This window comes from Penicillium nucicola, assembly GCF_028828085.1.
Source record: "Penicillium nucicola strain IBT 29836 chromosome Unknown utg000010l, whole genome shotgun sequence".
NCBI lineage: Eukaryota > Fungi > Ascomycota > Eurotiomycetes > Eurotiales > Aspergillaceae > Penicillium > Penicillium nucicola.
In genome coordinates, this window is record NW_026643134.1 from 3,629,053 (window position 1) to 3,641,910 (window position 12,858).

A 12,858-nucleotide genomic window follows, 5' to 3' on the forward strand; every position below is an offset into this window, starting at 1 on the left:
TATCACGTGAGGATCATATAAGAGAGATAATAAATAAGGATCTCCGGACTAATTCAGGGAATTAGTGTTTAGTCTACCTACATATTACAGACATACCAGGCACCAATCAGTCAGAGGCCGCAACTTATTAACGAGCTATAGAATAATAGTTCGTGAGATAATACCCCTACGATAATATACTGATATACATGATGATACTTTACCCCGGTATTTCTAACTGCCCTCGCAACATAAATGTACGTATATTATGGTTTATGAGCCATATTTCCTGACGGCCGTTAGTAATCTACGGTAGGCAGGTCGTCGACGTAGAAGTATTTTTTTAAGCCTGGTTAGTAATCTAGTGTTAGTGTTTATCGAGGAATATACCACTTGTCACTTCTTGTGTAAATCTACCTTATTGCCTAGTGAAATGGGAGATGCTCGATGGTAGTCTGGTCAAAACAAACGGGTCGACAAATGGTGACAAGAAAACCCAATAACAAGTCAGGTCTGTGAGCTCTAGACAGATGACGCCTATCAGGGATAATCAGATGCTATATCAAGGAGCATAATGATCATAAATATTACAGTCGCCTGATGGTATTCTCGACACTTTCCATCGCCAGGCCCAACAATTCATTTGCAAGCTTCTCGTCCTGTAAATAATTTGCACGGAGACCAGGCGTGTTACCAAAACAGGTGGCCCGAACCAATGTAAAAGCGCCACTAAAATCCCCAGCTGTGAGCTTCTGAACGCCGGCACTGATCTGCTCATCTGTGGTTGTTTCGCGGATTTTCCATGTAGTCTTAGTCACCTTCTCCAGAGCGGCGACAATTTCCCTCTGCGAGGTTTCCACAGACGCGACAAAGAGGTACTGGTTTTCAGTCTCCTGTGGATTTTCGAGGACAGATACCACCGACTGACCTAGCTGATCTGCGTTGGTCATCGTAAATCTCTTGTTGCCGCTATCCCAAATCGTGGCTGTGCGATTAGAAAGGTCGAATTCCAAAAAGCCATTGCGAAGCCCCTAGTGACGATACAATAATTAGACATTAGACGCAAGCTCTGCAAAATACCGAATCACCTACCCAGTCAAACAATGCAGAAGTGGCAATGCCAGTCCAAGTCAAGCCCGAGGACTCTTTACTTTTCAGGTACTTGAGGATGTCGTTCTTCTGCTCAAAGAGTGGCAACAACTGCCGCACAGCCTCATTTTGGCTGTTGACTGAGAACTCCGAGGGGATGAAACGCTTGACCCCAGCGTGGATAGCCGCATCCACGAGCGCTTTCTGTTCATTGAAACCGGTGGCTCCCACTGCCGAGATCACAGCATCTTGCCCCTGGAATGCAGTCCTCAGAGAGGTATCCGAGAAGTCTGTCGTGAAAACTTTGACCCCTGCGGGGAAAACAGCCTTACTCTCGTTGCGGGAGATCACAGTTATGGTAAATTTGTTTGAAGCGACCAAACTGTCAAGGATAATTTTGCCAATATTTCCGCCAGCCTGGAGATATGTTAGCTTCCGCTTCCAAATCAGTCGATCAGCATCAGGCTGCTCTTACCCCAAGAATGACAACGTTCTTCAGGATATTTGCCATTGTAAATGTTTGGTCAAAAGTCAGGCTTTCGTAAAATGATTTGCGATTTGCTTCTTCTGGTCTTGGTTTTGTCGATATTCTACCTATAAACAATCGAGAAGAGGGGCATATTTATATATTCGAATTGCAGCATCATCATCATTGCCTTCCCACCATAGTTGATGGTCACCCCTGCTAGCGGATCATTAATGTGATTGGTGAAAGCGGAGATTCTGACTATTTTCCCGCTGTAGCCAATAGACAACACTGCACCAATCAGGCTGATCTTCGAGTCCCACTGTCGGGGAAATAATCACAACACTCACGAGTTGCTTAGAAATGCGAGATTGGATTTCTAAGTTAATTGACGGTTGATGGTCTTCTGAGGTCCAAGCCACGACACCTGTAGATTTTTTAATGCAAACACAATCCGACATGCCTCGTCCTTCATCTACTGGTAAATCATGCTTTGAGTGCCATCGTCGAAAGATCAAATGCGACAAAGCCTTTCCTTGCTCCTACTGTGTGAAGGTCAAGGTTCGGTGCGTGTTTCCACAGAGAAAAGGTGTATCCAACAGCAGCAGCCAAGTTCTACCCGGCAAACAGCTAAGCACTCATCTTGCCACTATCGAACGAACTCTGGTTTCAGTCAAGGAAAGTTTGTTGCAGACTGGGCAGTTGCTTCAGACGACACCTTCACAGCCACTGAATTTGAACAGTGACAACTCCAATCATTCCGTCGCAAGCGATGTGCGCGAATGTCGGGCAAGTTCAACAAGCCTAGAAAGGCCCCATCAAGGGCGCTATCCTCACTTGGCATCGCGAGACCCTTCTATGCATGGTTCGCTATTATCTCATCCCTCATCAGCCACAATATTCTTCCTGTGGCAAACATATTTAGAGCGAGTACACCCTGTTCTCAAAGTAATTCACGCACCAAGTGTTCAGCGTCAGATTGTTGAGTTCCTACAAGAGGAAAAACTCGATCGTTCGCCAATTCATTGCTTATTGTTTGCTATTTTATATACGGCCGTGATTACCCTGACAAGCGACGAATGCAAGAAAGCGCTTGACTGTGACAGACCAACTTCACTACGAAGGTAAACCCAACTTATCAAATAGGAAGCGACGTGAAGCTCACAAAAAAAGTTATCGAAAGTCAATTGAGACCGCTCTGGCCCAAGCAAACTTTCAGAAATCAACAGATATAACCATCCTACAGGCATTCACCCTGTATACGGTGGGACTCAGATGCTCCAGGCGACTAGAGAATTCATAACTAATCATTTTACGTAGGCTTGTGGCAGGTTTGATGGACAAGGCCCAGGCATTAATATTCCAACCAGAGTTGCCATTACAATAGCCTTTGAAAATGGACTGCATAATGACAACGTGACCTCCAAATTTACACCATTTGAGGCCGAAATGCGACGTCGTCTTTGGTGGGAGATTTTCATCCATGACATTCGAATGGCAGAGGATGACAAGTCAGAGCCACAAATCTTGGAATCACAATTTTACAACCAGTTTCCATCGAATGTGAACGATTCAGATCTTGACCCAAATATGAGTTATATCCCTAAAAGCCATCCGGGAAAGAGCGACATGCTGTTCAGTCTGGTAAGGCTAGAAGTCAATTGTCTTACGCGCCAGATATCTTTTTCTGATCACTTCAACGAAATAAACTCTTATGCAACCATGTCGACCTTGGAGAAGTGTGGAGCGATTGATCGATTTGAGGAAAGAATAGAACGAGAAATCCTCTCGCACTGTGACATGTCAATACCTTTTGATTTCTTCATAGCAGAGTCCTGTCGTTTGATCCTTGCCAATCTCAAGCTCACCGTGACCAAGCCTCGAGATAGGAAAAACCAACAAGTGCTTATTGAGGACAACTTCCGTCACAATTGCGTTGAAATTCTTAGGCGAGCTAAAGCGATGCGTCTACATGAACGGGCCTATGTATGGCTTTGGCTTGTTCAGAGCTACATTGAATGGGATGCTTTGACATACCTCTTTATCAGCTTGTCTCTTTCTCCATTGGGACACACAGCAGATGCATCATTCGCGATTGCTGAAGATATTTATCAGTATTGGAACGCGATGATTGACTTCCAGGGATTTCCTCGCTGGAACCGTATTAAGGACTTTCATGCCAAAGCTTTAGCCACAAGACAGATGGTTCTAGCCAGCCCTGGCATGTTTGGGATATTGTCAACTGGAACAGACCAGCATGAAGACTGCGAACAAGTGGCGGTGGAGATTCACGGACCGACTGAACCAAGCCCTATTCAGTCGGGGTTAACTAGCCCTACTCGTTCTCCGGCATTGTGTGTATCTCAGTCAGCTGGGCAACCGGAGTCGTCGATGGTGCCTGAACAGCGTTTCGCTCAGACGCATAAATTCCAAAACACACAACCAGCTGGAGAGATCTTGGATATTCCTAGCTCCGGTACGTCTTGTCAGTGGAGCGCGGCTCTGTTTGAGAGCTACTTTGAAGTCTTAGACTCGGAGCAGGAGGGGGCTATCTCACGGTTCTGACTTTCAATTGTACGACGATGACGCCCATGAATAGCGTTGCCTAGCATGAATGAAGCGAACTTCCAAGAGATCCTGACTACTGAGGCTATATAAAACTAGTATTTTCAGCCCCTTCCTAATGTAAAATTCATCTTGGTGCGTTACTATTTGTGGGATGTATCCTACGCTTTGGACTGAAAGATGAAGAATCCACATAAGTTATAAATCGTTTTTATTGATTCTTACCCCTAGAACATGGGGAAATAAGGCTGAATGAAATTTTGAGCATGTCATGATATCCTAGTGTTAAAATTCACTGTAGAAAAAACTACTTAATATACCGCTGGCTTTCTGGTTTTGCTTTTTAATGTATGTGCTTTTAGCATGAGGGTCGCTCACTCACTCTTGCTATTGGAAAAATAAGAACAAAAAAACAAAAAATACATACAACAGTAAGGATTCGCTAGTGGTCACCCACCTAACTACTAACTTACCGGCGTGTGGCTTAAGTACGGCTGAGCGGACGGGAAGCCCTGTTCTCCACACCCTATGGTCGTATGTGCTTGGTTTACTGTTAAAGAGGAATATATAGAGTATCATAGAGTGATTGTAAAAGTGCTAGTCTGGCCATCTAGACCAAGGCTCATGTAGTTCTCCATGGAGGCGGGAGCCGCACACATGACTAATCCGGGGGACTACCTTAGGTACTACCCACAGCAAACGAAAGAGAAGCACTAGCAGCTTTCATGTACGGCGATATCGCGGCCTCTGCAGAATTCGCATCGGCCAAGCGAACAATTACCAGAGACGCGACAAATATGCAAAGAGAGCAACGATTACTATCCTCACAGAGCTACCTCGCATAAACAATGTCGAACGAGAGCATGTTATGCAAGCACCAAGTACGCCAACGCACAGGACATCGCCACTATGAGTGATTAGTGAGCGTGTCGAGACACGACCACTGCCAATGAACCAGGCGCAAATCACACAGGACAACTGAGCGCAGCGGAATCAGCAGCGGCTAGAGCCTTGGAACATGTGAACATTTGAAAGACGTTATCACGTGGCATGGCTACGGCAGTGTGCAGTTGCCATCAGCTCAAAAGACCGGTGCTCCTATTTCTACCATCAATTGTTTATTAATGCTGTATTTCTAAACTATATCTTAAGTGTACTGGCCCTGTAACTTACAGTAGGTACCTTTTGAATATAGAACTTCAAACTAAGTTTCACTAGAAGAACTATGTAAAATTAAAGAAGATTTCTAGAAATATCTTCGACTTTAAGAGATAAGTTAATAAAGAAGTAGCTCTCTCTCAGTTCTCTCTCAGTTCTCGCTCAGTTCTCGCTCAGTTCTCTCTCAGTTCTCTCTCTGTTCTCTCTCTGTTCTCTCTCAGTTCTCTCTCTGTTCTCTCTTAGTTTTCTCTTAGTTTTCTCTTAGTTTTCTCTTCGATCCTGGGCTAGGAACAAGCGCACGTTTCATTGGGCCGATGTCTAGCCTGTTCTGGCTAGCAGGGCTAGACGATCTAGTCGACGCAATTGAAAGCCCCAGCTATACCATGAAGGATGAGATCATCCACATCCCGTCAAATGCCTCAATTCCATTGATGGCTAATATGCTTTGGGGATGGGGCAAAATCCCTTCCGTGATTTATAATATGCAATTTGACATCCTTCAAAGCCCCATTGTGGTTCACCCGTTGAGACATGAGATCCCATCCATTGTGACTAGTTCTCTTTCTTGTTTCAATCTTCCATAGCTTTTCCCTATGTGCCGTCAACAAGATCTCCCCCGCCAATTTCGTTCTGCTCGAGTTCCTTGGATGAAGAATGGCGCGCGCCTAGCACAAAATATTGAGCGTGACTTTACTCGCGCTTTAGGGGGGGACCTGCTCTACCGAGCGCTGTCTACCGAGGCTTTGTTTTCCTCGATGCCGTTTTTTGCACCGGTGATCACCACGTCCAATGTCGATAATGAATTAGGACCAGGCATTTACACCACACCATCTCTAGAGCATGCATTAAGATATGCTCCTCTTCATGGGGCTCTTCTGGTCTTTGAGAATCCGGATTTTCGAAATCTCGACGTTTCGGGGCTGTATGGGGATGATTGGACCTTCATCACCCGTTACTTCTGGGGATTCCCATCCTCAGACGTGCGAGACCGGGTACCATCTGCCTTTCTTGATGCGAACGTTATTCGGGGAGCAATTTCTCAGGCGGGAAACAAGAAACGTGCTAGCCGTGTCGCTGGCCCAGAAACACAGATAGTCGCGGTGAGCTATGCAAGTTGCTGTGCATTGGCAGCATCTTTGAAGATGATTATTTGGTTCGAGTAGTAACTACTTGAGGGATCGACTGTTTGTGTGATAGCCTTTATTGTTGTTTTTTTCCTTTGCTATCACTTTTTGTTAATTGCTTCTAGGTTACCTCCAATTGCTACGAGTAGTAACTACAGTTCTATGCCAATAATGAATAGGTCATATTCTAGTGATAGGGGCTAATGTAGAGAGAGATATACCTCTCAGCGGGGGCAATAAAGGCAGCAGGTAGGAAAACAAAAACAAAAAAAAACATACAACAGTAAGGATTCGCTAGTGGTCACCCACCTAACTACTAACTTACCGGCGTGTGGCTTAAGTACGGCTGAGCGGACGGGAAGCCCTGTTCTCCACACCCTGTGGTCGTATGTGCTTGAGTTTACATTGGAGGGAAATATATAGATCAAATTAACAGTTTAATTCAAGTGGAATACGACGGTGTTCTTAAGGAATATGGAAAATAATACCACAAATACTAGCTAAAGCCAAATTCTGGCCATATTAATCCTTAGTCAAGCAGATTCGTGACAAGAATAGTGGTTCTCATGCATTAATGACAACTATATATTCCTACATATTCCTCCGGGTGCTACCCCGAAGCAGCTACCTTTGAAGAAGCCATTGATATAACGAGGTCCTCTGAAGTCTTCACCTTAGGGTCCATGTTTTATGAACTAGTTACTTTGTAACCGTTGCATAGTGATATAAATGGTACTAAATCGAATGAATCCAGGTCTACAAAGGCATAGATTCTTATACAGCATCAATTTATCGATTCGAGATCCAAGAACTATATAACGGACATCAGTTCACTGATGTTTCAAACTATCAACATGAAGATCTCATACTTGGCTACTACAGAATGTAATTTGCAACAGCAAAGGCAGTGCTAAGCAAGTATTCACAATCATGACATGCCCTGCAATGCTTATGTTACTTAATTTCCGACCTGCTTAGTCGGTTCCAATGATAATCTTAGTAAGAGAACGGCTGATATAGGGCTTGGGCAAATTGAGAGACTGTACACTCCAGACTTACGTATATTCAAGCACTAGTCAGGAAATACCAAAACCCGCTCTAGAGTAATTGCCCCCCACAGGATCTATCAGTTAATACTGTATCCAGTGAAAGATCTTGAGCACGCTCATCATTCCGCTTTTAAATGTGGGGCTCGATCAGTGAGAGATATAACTGTACTATAAATCGCTCGTTCGTAACCACTTCATGCATGCATGCGGTCACACTGCAGCCAAGTGGTTCCCATTCCAGGTTAACTGCATTACAGCAGATACGGTTGAAAAAATCACGGGTCGTAAACAGAAAATGGATTTCTCTCTGAAATAAAACCAGCCCTCACGGACTTGAGCGATATCGGGGTGAGAAGAGGAAGTAATTCCTGCAGATTTCGCTCTGATTCACTTGCTGGTTAGACAATAGACATTCTCACTAGGAAGCCTACAGCATGTCCCCAAACTCTGCTAAGTCCAAGTGGAGAGCGACAGCTCATTGATCGACCTCAAAATTTCCCCAAAAGAAGGCGTTAGTCTAATATTATCCAAAATGATGTCAGAGTTTACCCACGGACTGATATTTAAATCGCTGTGCTATTGATGTTCCGATCTTCAAATATTCAACTTTTATCACAACTATAACTCACACAATGGGCCAGCAGGTTTGATATCCTTCAAGTCGGAGATTTTTCTTGCATGTAGCAAGACTGATATTTCCCTAGGTTGTTATCCGTTTTCAAGATGTTGAGCTATGGGAGATCAATCGTGAACAAGTCGATAGGTAAACTTGAAATCGGTCGAAGGTGTTCTTGTTTTCGATGGCGCTGCTGACATGCCTGAAGTATTTTGGTGAAATACACTGGAACATCGGAATACCCTTCCACCAGAAACCTGCCCCCATTCATATTTGGGATAGAGTACGTGGGTTCTACGCATTGTGGGAAGGATTTCTGACATAAATCATATAGCCTGAGTGCAGAGGCTATCCAAGAGTTGGAACAACTCCAAGGGGTAGTGGTGCAAGTTCAATCAGATGATGAATAGTCTCTCATATCGAAGAGAAATTTGGTCGCTTCTGTTAACAAAGACAATGCTGGCGTCTAGATGATAATCCGCATTTCCATAGTGACCAAGCTCTGCAAGTTCTAGAGGAACTCATAAAATGAACCTACGCGTATATGATTTAATACATGGCCCCTAAGCAGTACAACTATAGTGCAATTATAGCATTATTCTATTGGTTGTGTGATAAGGATGTCAAACATCAGGTACCCGTGGGACCCTGGGGCCTACGTTCCATTTGTCAGGTACCTCGTCCCTCTTTCTATTCCAACAATTCCGACATCGTGAATCACCGTGAAGATGTGCAACTGACAATACAGTCTTGCTAATTAATGTACAGTTCATTTGTATTAATAATTATGTCTTATCTGAAAGCAAAAGAAGACTCAAGAATGAAGTATAGGGTGAAGTCTAGATCAAGAGCTGACAAATATCACCTGACATCATCGCAATGCCGCAATGCCGCCATCGCAATTGTTGGCTCTTATAATCTTCAACCTACCCCGCCCCAAAAGAGTCCGTATCATCTCCGGTCTCTTTCCCCTTCGCCCACCATTTCGTTCTTCGCTCGACTCTTTGGCACCTTTGCCGGTCCAAATCCCGCCACAATGTCCGCCGCCAAGTCTCGCGCCCAGCAGCTCATCAGCGACAACGCTGTTGTTGTCTTCTCCAAGTCTTACTGCCCCTACTGTGATGCCTCGAAGAAGCTTCTCGATGGCCTGAACGCCAAGTACACCACTCTTGAGCTGGACCTTGAGGGTGAGTTTTAATTTTCTTATTTCTTCCGCTTTCCCGCGGAGTTTCTTTGCATGCCCAATCGTTGCTAATGTCTTTTCTTGTCGTTTCTAGAGGAGGGATCTGCCATCCAGGCTGCCCTCGCTGAGATCTCCGGCCAGCGCACCGTCCCCAACATCTTCATCCAGCAGAAGCACATCGGTGGTAACTCCGACCTCCAGGGCAACCCCGACATCAAGGAGCTTTTGCAGGCAGCTGGTGCCCTCTAAGCGGGTTCGATCGTGCGCACTTGCTTTACAATACCATAGATACAATTTTATCCAAGGGGAACACCCTTACTTTCATAGCGCTGCGGCCCAACCGAGAATTTATGATCCAGTAATGTGTGGTAGACGGCCTTTAATAGCCATCTAAGACATCGCATTGAGTGGAGTCTCGTATCGCCGGGAATGTAGTAGATCCAGATGACGAGAAGTATAGTCACTAACGTACATGCATATGGTAGTACAAGAATCAAGATAAAAGGTTATAATAAATCAGATCAGATAACTTTCTGCACGACGGTTCCAAGAGGCCGCTCAACAATGGCCATCAGGCCATCGATGATGCTTTTGCGCGCGCCATCGCTGGAAACATTCTTACCGGCCAAGTAGTTCAGCCAGACCAGGCGACTAATACGCTCATCGGCAACCCGACCCATCAAGCGCACAGGCTTGGTGGGATCAGCCTGGAACAGCGCATCCAAGCCACCTTGAGTGTTGCGCATCAGGACAAGGGTCTGGCCCTTGGGAACATTCTTCTGTTGACCACCGCTGAAGACAGCCTTGAAGTCGTTCATAGAGGTACCGAAGGACTCATCCTGGAACTCGCCGGGCTGGGTTGAGCCAGGCGCGGCCTTCTTTGACTGCGCGCGGGCTGTGATTCCACGGACCCAGCCGTCGCGCAGATGCATGAAGTCCGTGTTGCGAGTGGGAACAATGCGGAAAGCAGTGCGGATGCCGTTCTCCTTCAAAATGGCTGTCCAGGCGGCATCGCCGCGGTCCGCGTCAAGAAGAAGCTCCTTGAGTTGTTGACGTTCGGGTGAGACGAGGGAGGTAGCGGAGTCGGCGCCGGCGCCGGAAATGGCAGCTGGGTCATCGTCGGAGGGTGGGTGGATCGCGGTGTTGAGGAGGCGTCGTTGCAGTTCGGTGATGTCGGACTTGGCGACATATAGACCAACCACGTAGACCTGGACTGAGAGGAAGGAGACGGTGCGGATACCCAGGCCGAGAAGCTGGTATTCGTCTCCGGAGGCGGGAGCCAGCTCATCGCCTGAATTCTTGCCCTCGGTTTGCTCAGGTGAGGGCAGACGGATAACGCTGGGGAAATGCGGTATCGTGCTTGTTCCGGTGGGGACTTGCTCGAGGCCGTCCTGGCCTTGGATTGTAATAACAGAAGTTCCGCCGTTAGGGAACCCAGCTGGTCCATCCATTCTCATTGCGCCATTATTTGAGGATGTAGGTGCGGTTTCTTGTTGTGGAGATTGGTTCGCATCCGACTTGCTGGTTTGCTTCTTGGCTTCTATTTCATCGAGGCCAAACAAGTCCAGCTTGATGACTCCGTACATGGCAGCTCCGGAAGCAACCATTCCAACGGCGGAGAACGCAATCTTCCGCTTGGCCTGGGATGCTTGCTGGGAAGCCTGTGCAGCAGTAGCTCGGGAACGGAGGGGGTTCTTGGTGGCATTGTTGGATCGGAGGGCGCTGGAGGAGAAATTGCGGGTGCTGAGGCGTGTTGTGCCTAATTGCTGGCGTGCTAGGGATTGGCAGGCCCGCCATGGGTTCTGTCGGAGAGAAGTGGCCATTCTGACTTGATTTGATGGATGAGGAATGGAGAAAGCAGGATTGGCGGCTGCCGACGGAGCTGGAGTGTGGGGATGCACGTGATATGGCATGATCTATAAAGTCGAGTAAAGCCATATAATTTTTTGCTATATTTCGCTAGAATGCGTGTTAGACTCTACTGCAATTGCTTGAACTGTTCCTTGTATGCTTTATGAGAGATAAGGCGTTTTAATTTGCAAATACTGTAGTATTTAGCCCATGTACTGCGAAGGTGAGCTTACAAGGCACTTAAAGAGGCTGATACACCGATTTAATAGCTATTGAGTTGTTAATACTTCAAGATCTCCCCAGCATGATAGTCAGGATTCAGGTTTATCTATTTGCCTCCTTTTTGAATGGTGCACATAAGCTCTTTATTGTAAACTTCAAACCTTGTCCAGCGAGTGGTCAATTTTCAGATTTCTAACGAATTTTATCAGATACTCGTTGAAGAGGATAACTTTATACATATTCTGGTAAAGCAGAAATCAAATTCTCATATAAGTTATATTTTAGATTAAACTATGTTGGGTCGCATGATTCATTCAATGTACAAATTAATCAAAATCATTAAAAGTTCCAAAGGCAAAGGGTATCAGGAACAGTCATAGCACCTAGAGCATGGCAGCAAAAGCAGCAGCAGCAGCAGCTCCCAATGGCGCAGCAGTAATCAAAGGCTTAGCAGGGTGAGCAGCTCCAGTGGCAGTGACCGTAACGGCAGAAGCAGAAGCCGTCGCTTCGGCAGTGAAAGCGTAGAGGCCATCGGTGATGGTCAATTGGCTGTAATGCACAGATGAAGGCTCAACAGAAGTGCTTGTCTCAGAAACGGAAGTGGAATAGGTGTAGCCATCAGCAGAGGCGGTGACAGCAGCACTGTATGAGCAAGAAACAGACTCAGAGGTGTGGGTGAAAGAGCATTCCATGACGTTGGTCACAATGCCAGTACCGCCTCCAGTGGTGACGGTTACTTCGCCAGAGAAGCTGAAGGTCTCGGGACCCTGGATCATGGTCAAGGGGTGGTGGATTGCGCACTTGTCTGCGTCTTTCATGCAGGCAACCTCGTAGGTGGTGGCGTACTTGTCGATTCCAATCACGCGGGCAGCAGTGCTGGAGTAGTCGCCTACGCTAGCATAGTCCAGACCATTTTCGATAGCGAAGTAGCTGATGGTTGTTGTGCTGGGGTCGGCAGCTGAAGCCAGAGCCGCGAGGGCAGAGGCGAGGAACAAGTTCATGCGCATTTTGAATGATTTGGGTTTGTGTAAAGGGCTGATCTCCTGGTTGTATGAGAGAAGTGAAAATTGTGACTGAAAAATGAAGAGTCAGAAATCAGAACATGGAGACCATTTATACTAAGAGCCTCAATTTTACCACTAGCGTGCATTGGGCAGTCATTTAGCCCTGCCTCATTTCGGGGCGCAGGCCAAGCCTTATGGTAACTTCAGGGTCTCATTTCTGCTCTCCCTGGTGGTCAGATGAATCAACTAACCTTTAGCTGCGTACACAGACCCCTATCGCAACTTCATGGCCCCTATGATAATTTTAGAACTTCAGACCGCTTGGTTTTCATTGCTGTAAAGATAACGGAAATGAAAAACTAGTTCAAATGGGCTCATCTAGTGACTCCGCCCGGAACCCTTGGAAGAAACTACTATAGCGTAAAGGCTGAAGCTGCTTGGCGGGTCGCCCGACAAGATTGACCCTGATATCGAAACCCATGTCATATCACTTTGGCTATACACCTACTGTAATACAATAAGAGGATATCTATATTGATAGAGAGAGAAAAA

General features: G+C 46.1%; 7 protein-coding genes across 7 annotated transcripts; 4 read left to right on the plus strand and 3 right to left on the minus strand.

Moving 5' to 3' along the window:
• Window positions 1-566: 566 nt before the first annotated feature.
• N7511_009938 (aromatic alcohol reductase) lies at window positions 567-1,579 on the minus strand (the record flags this gene model as incomplete). The annotated part of the gene is made up of 3 exons (XM_057132315.1): window positions 567-1,010; window positions 1,072-1,485; window positions 1,544-1,579. 3 exons carry the CDS (start codon window positions 1,577-1,579, stop codon window positions 567-569), a joined length of 894 nt encoding a protein of 297 aa, XP_056980303.1.
• A 1,404-nt stretch (window positions 1,580-2,983) lies between these two features.
• N7511_009939 (transcription factor domain-containing protein) lies at window positions 2,984-4,099 on the plus strand (the record flags this gene model as incomplete). Its single annotated transcript, XM_057132316.1, has 1 exon — window positions 2,984-4,099. The coding sequence occupies one exon, from the start codon at window positions 2,984-2,986 to the stop codon at window positions 4,097-4,099; it is 1,116 nt and encodes a 371-aa protein (XP_056980304.1).
• Window positions 4,100-5,571: 1,472 nt separating this feature from the next.
• Window positions 5,572-6,420, plus strand: N7511_009940 (uncharacterized protein; the record flags this gene model as incomplete). The annotated part of the gene is made up of 2 exons (XM_057132317.1): window positions 5,572-5,805; window positions 5,842-6,420. 2 exons carry the CDS (start codon window positions 5,572-5,574, stop codon window positions 6,418-6,420), a joined length of 813 nt encoding a protein of 270 aa, XP_056980305.1.
• Window positions 6,421-8,062: 1,642 nt separating this feature from the next.
• Window positions 8,063-8,456, plus strand: N7511_009941 (uncharacterized protein; the record flags this gene model as incomplete). The annotated part of the gene is made up of 4 exons (XM_057132318.1): window positions 8,063-8,074; window positions 8,135-8,193; window positions 8,255-8,329; window positions 8,381-8,456. The coding sequence occupies 4 exons, from the start codon at window positions 8,063-8,065 to the stop codon at window positions 8,454-8,456; spliced, it is 222 nt and encodes a 73-aa protein (XP_056980306.1).
• A 626-nt stretch (window positions 8,457-9,082) lies between these two features.
• Window positions 9,083-9,478, plus strand: N7511_009942 (glutaredoxin; the record flags this gene model as incomplete). The annotated part of the gene is made up of 2 exons (XM_057132319.1): window positions 9,083-9,233; window positions 9,324-9,478. 2 exons carry the CDS (start codon window positions 9,083-9,085, stop codon window positions 9,476-9,478), a joined length of 306 nt encoding a protein of 101 aa, XP_056980307.1.
• A 272-nt stretch (window positions 9,479-9,750) lies between these two features.
• Window positions 9,751-11,052, minus strand: N7511_009943 (chalcone isomerase domain-containing protein; the record flags this gene model as incomplete). The annotated part of the gene is made up of 1 exon (XM_057132320.1): window positions 9,751-11,052. One exon carries the CDS (start codon window positions 11,050-11,052, stop codon window positions 9,751-9,753), a length of 1,302 nt encoding a protein of 433 aa, XP_056980308.1.
• A 633-nt stretch (window positions 11,053-11,685) lies between these two features.
• Window positions 11,686-12,309, minus strand: N7511_009944 (uncharacterized protein; the record flags this gene model as incomplete). Its single annotated transcript, XM_057132321.1, has 1 exon — window positions 11,686-12,309. One exon carries the CDS (start codon window positions 12,307-12,309, stop codon window positions 11,686-11,688), a length of 624 nt encoding a protein of 207 aa, XP_056980309.1.
• Between the last annotated feature and the right edge of the window lie 549 nt (window positions 12,310-12,858).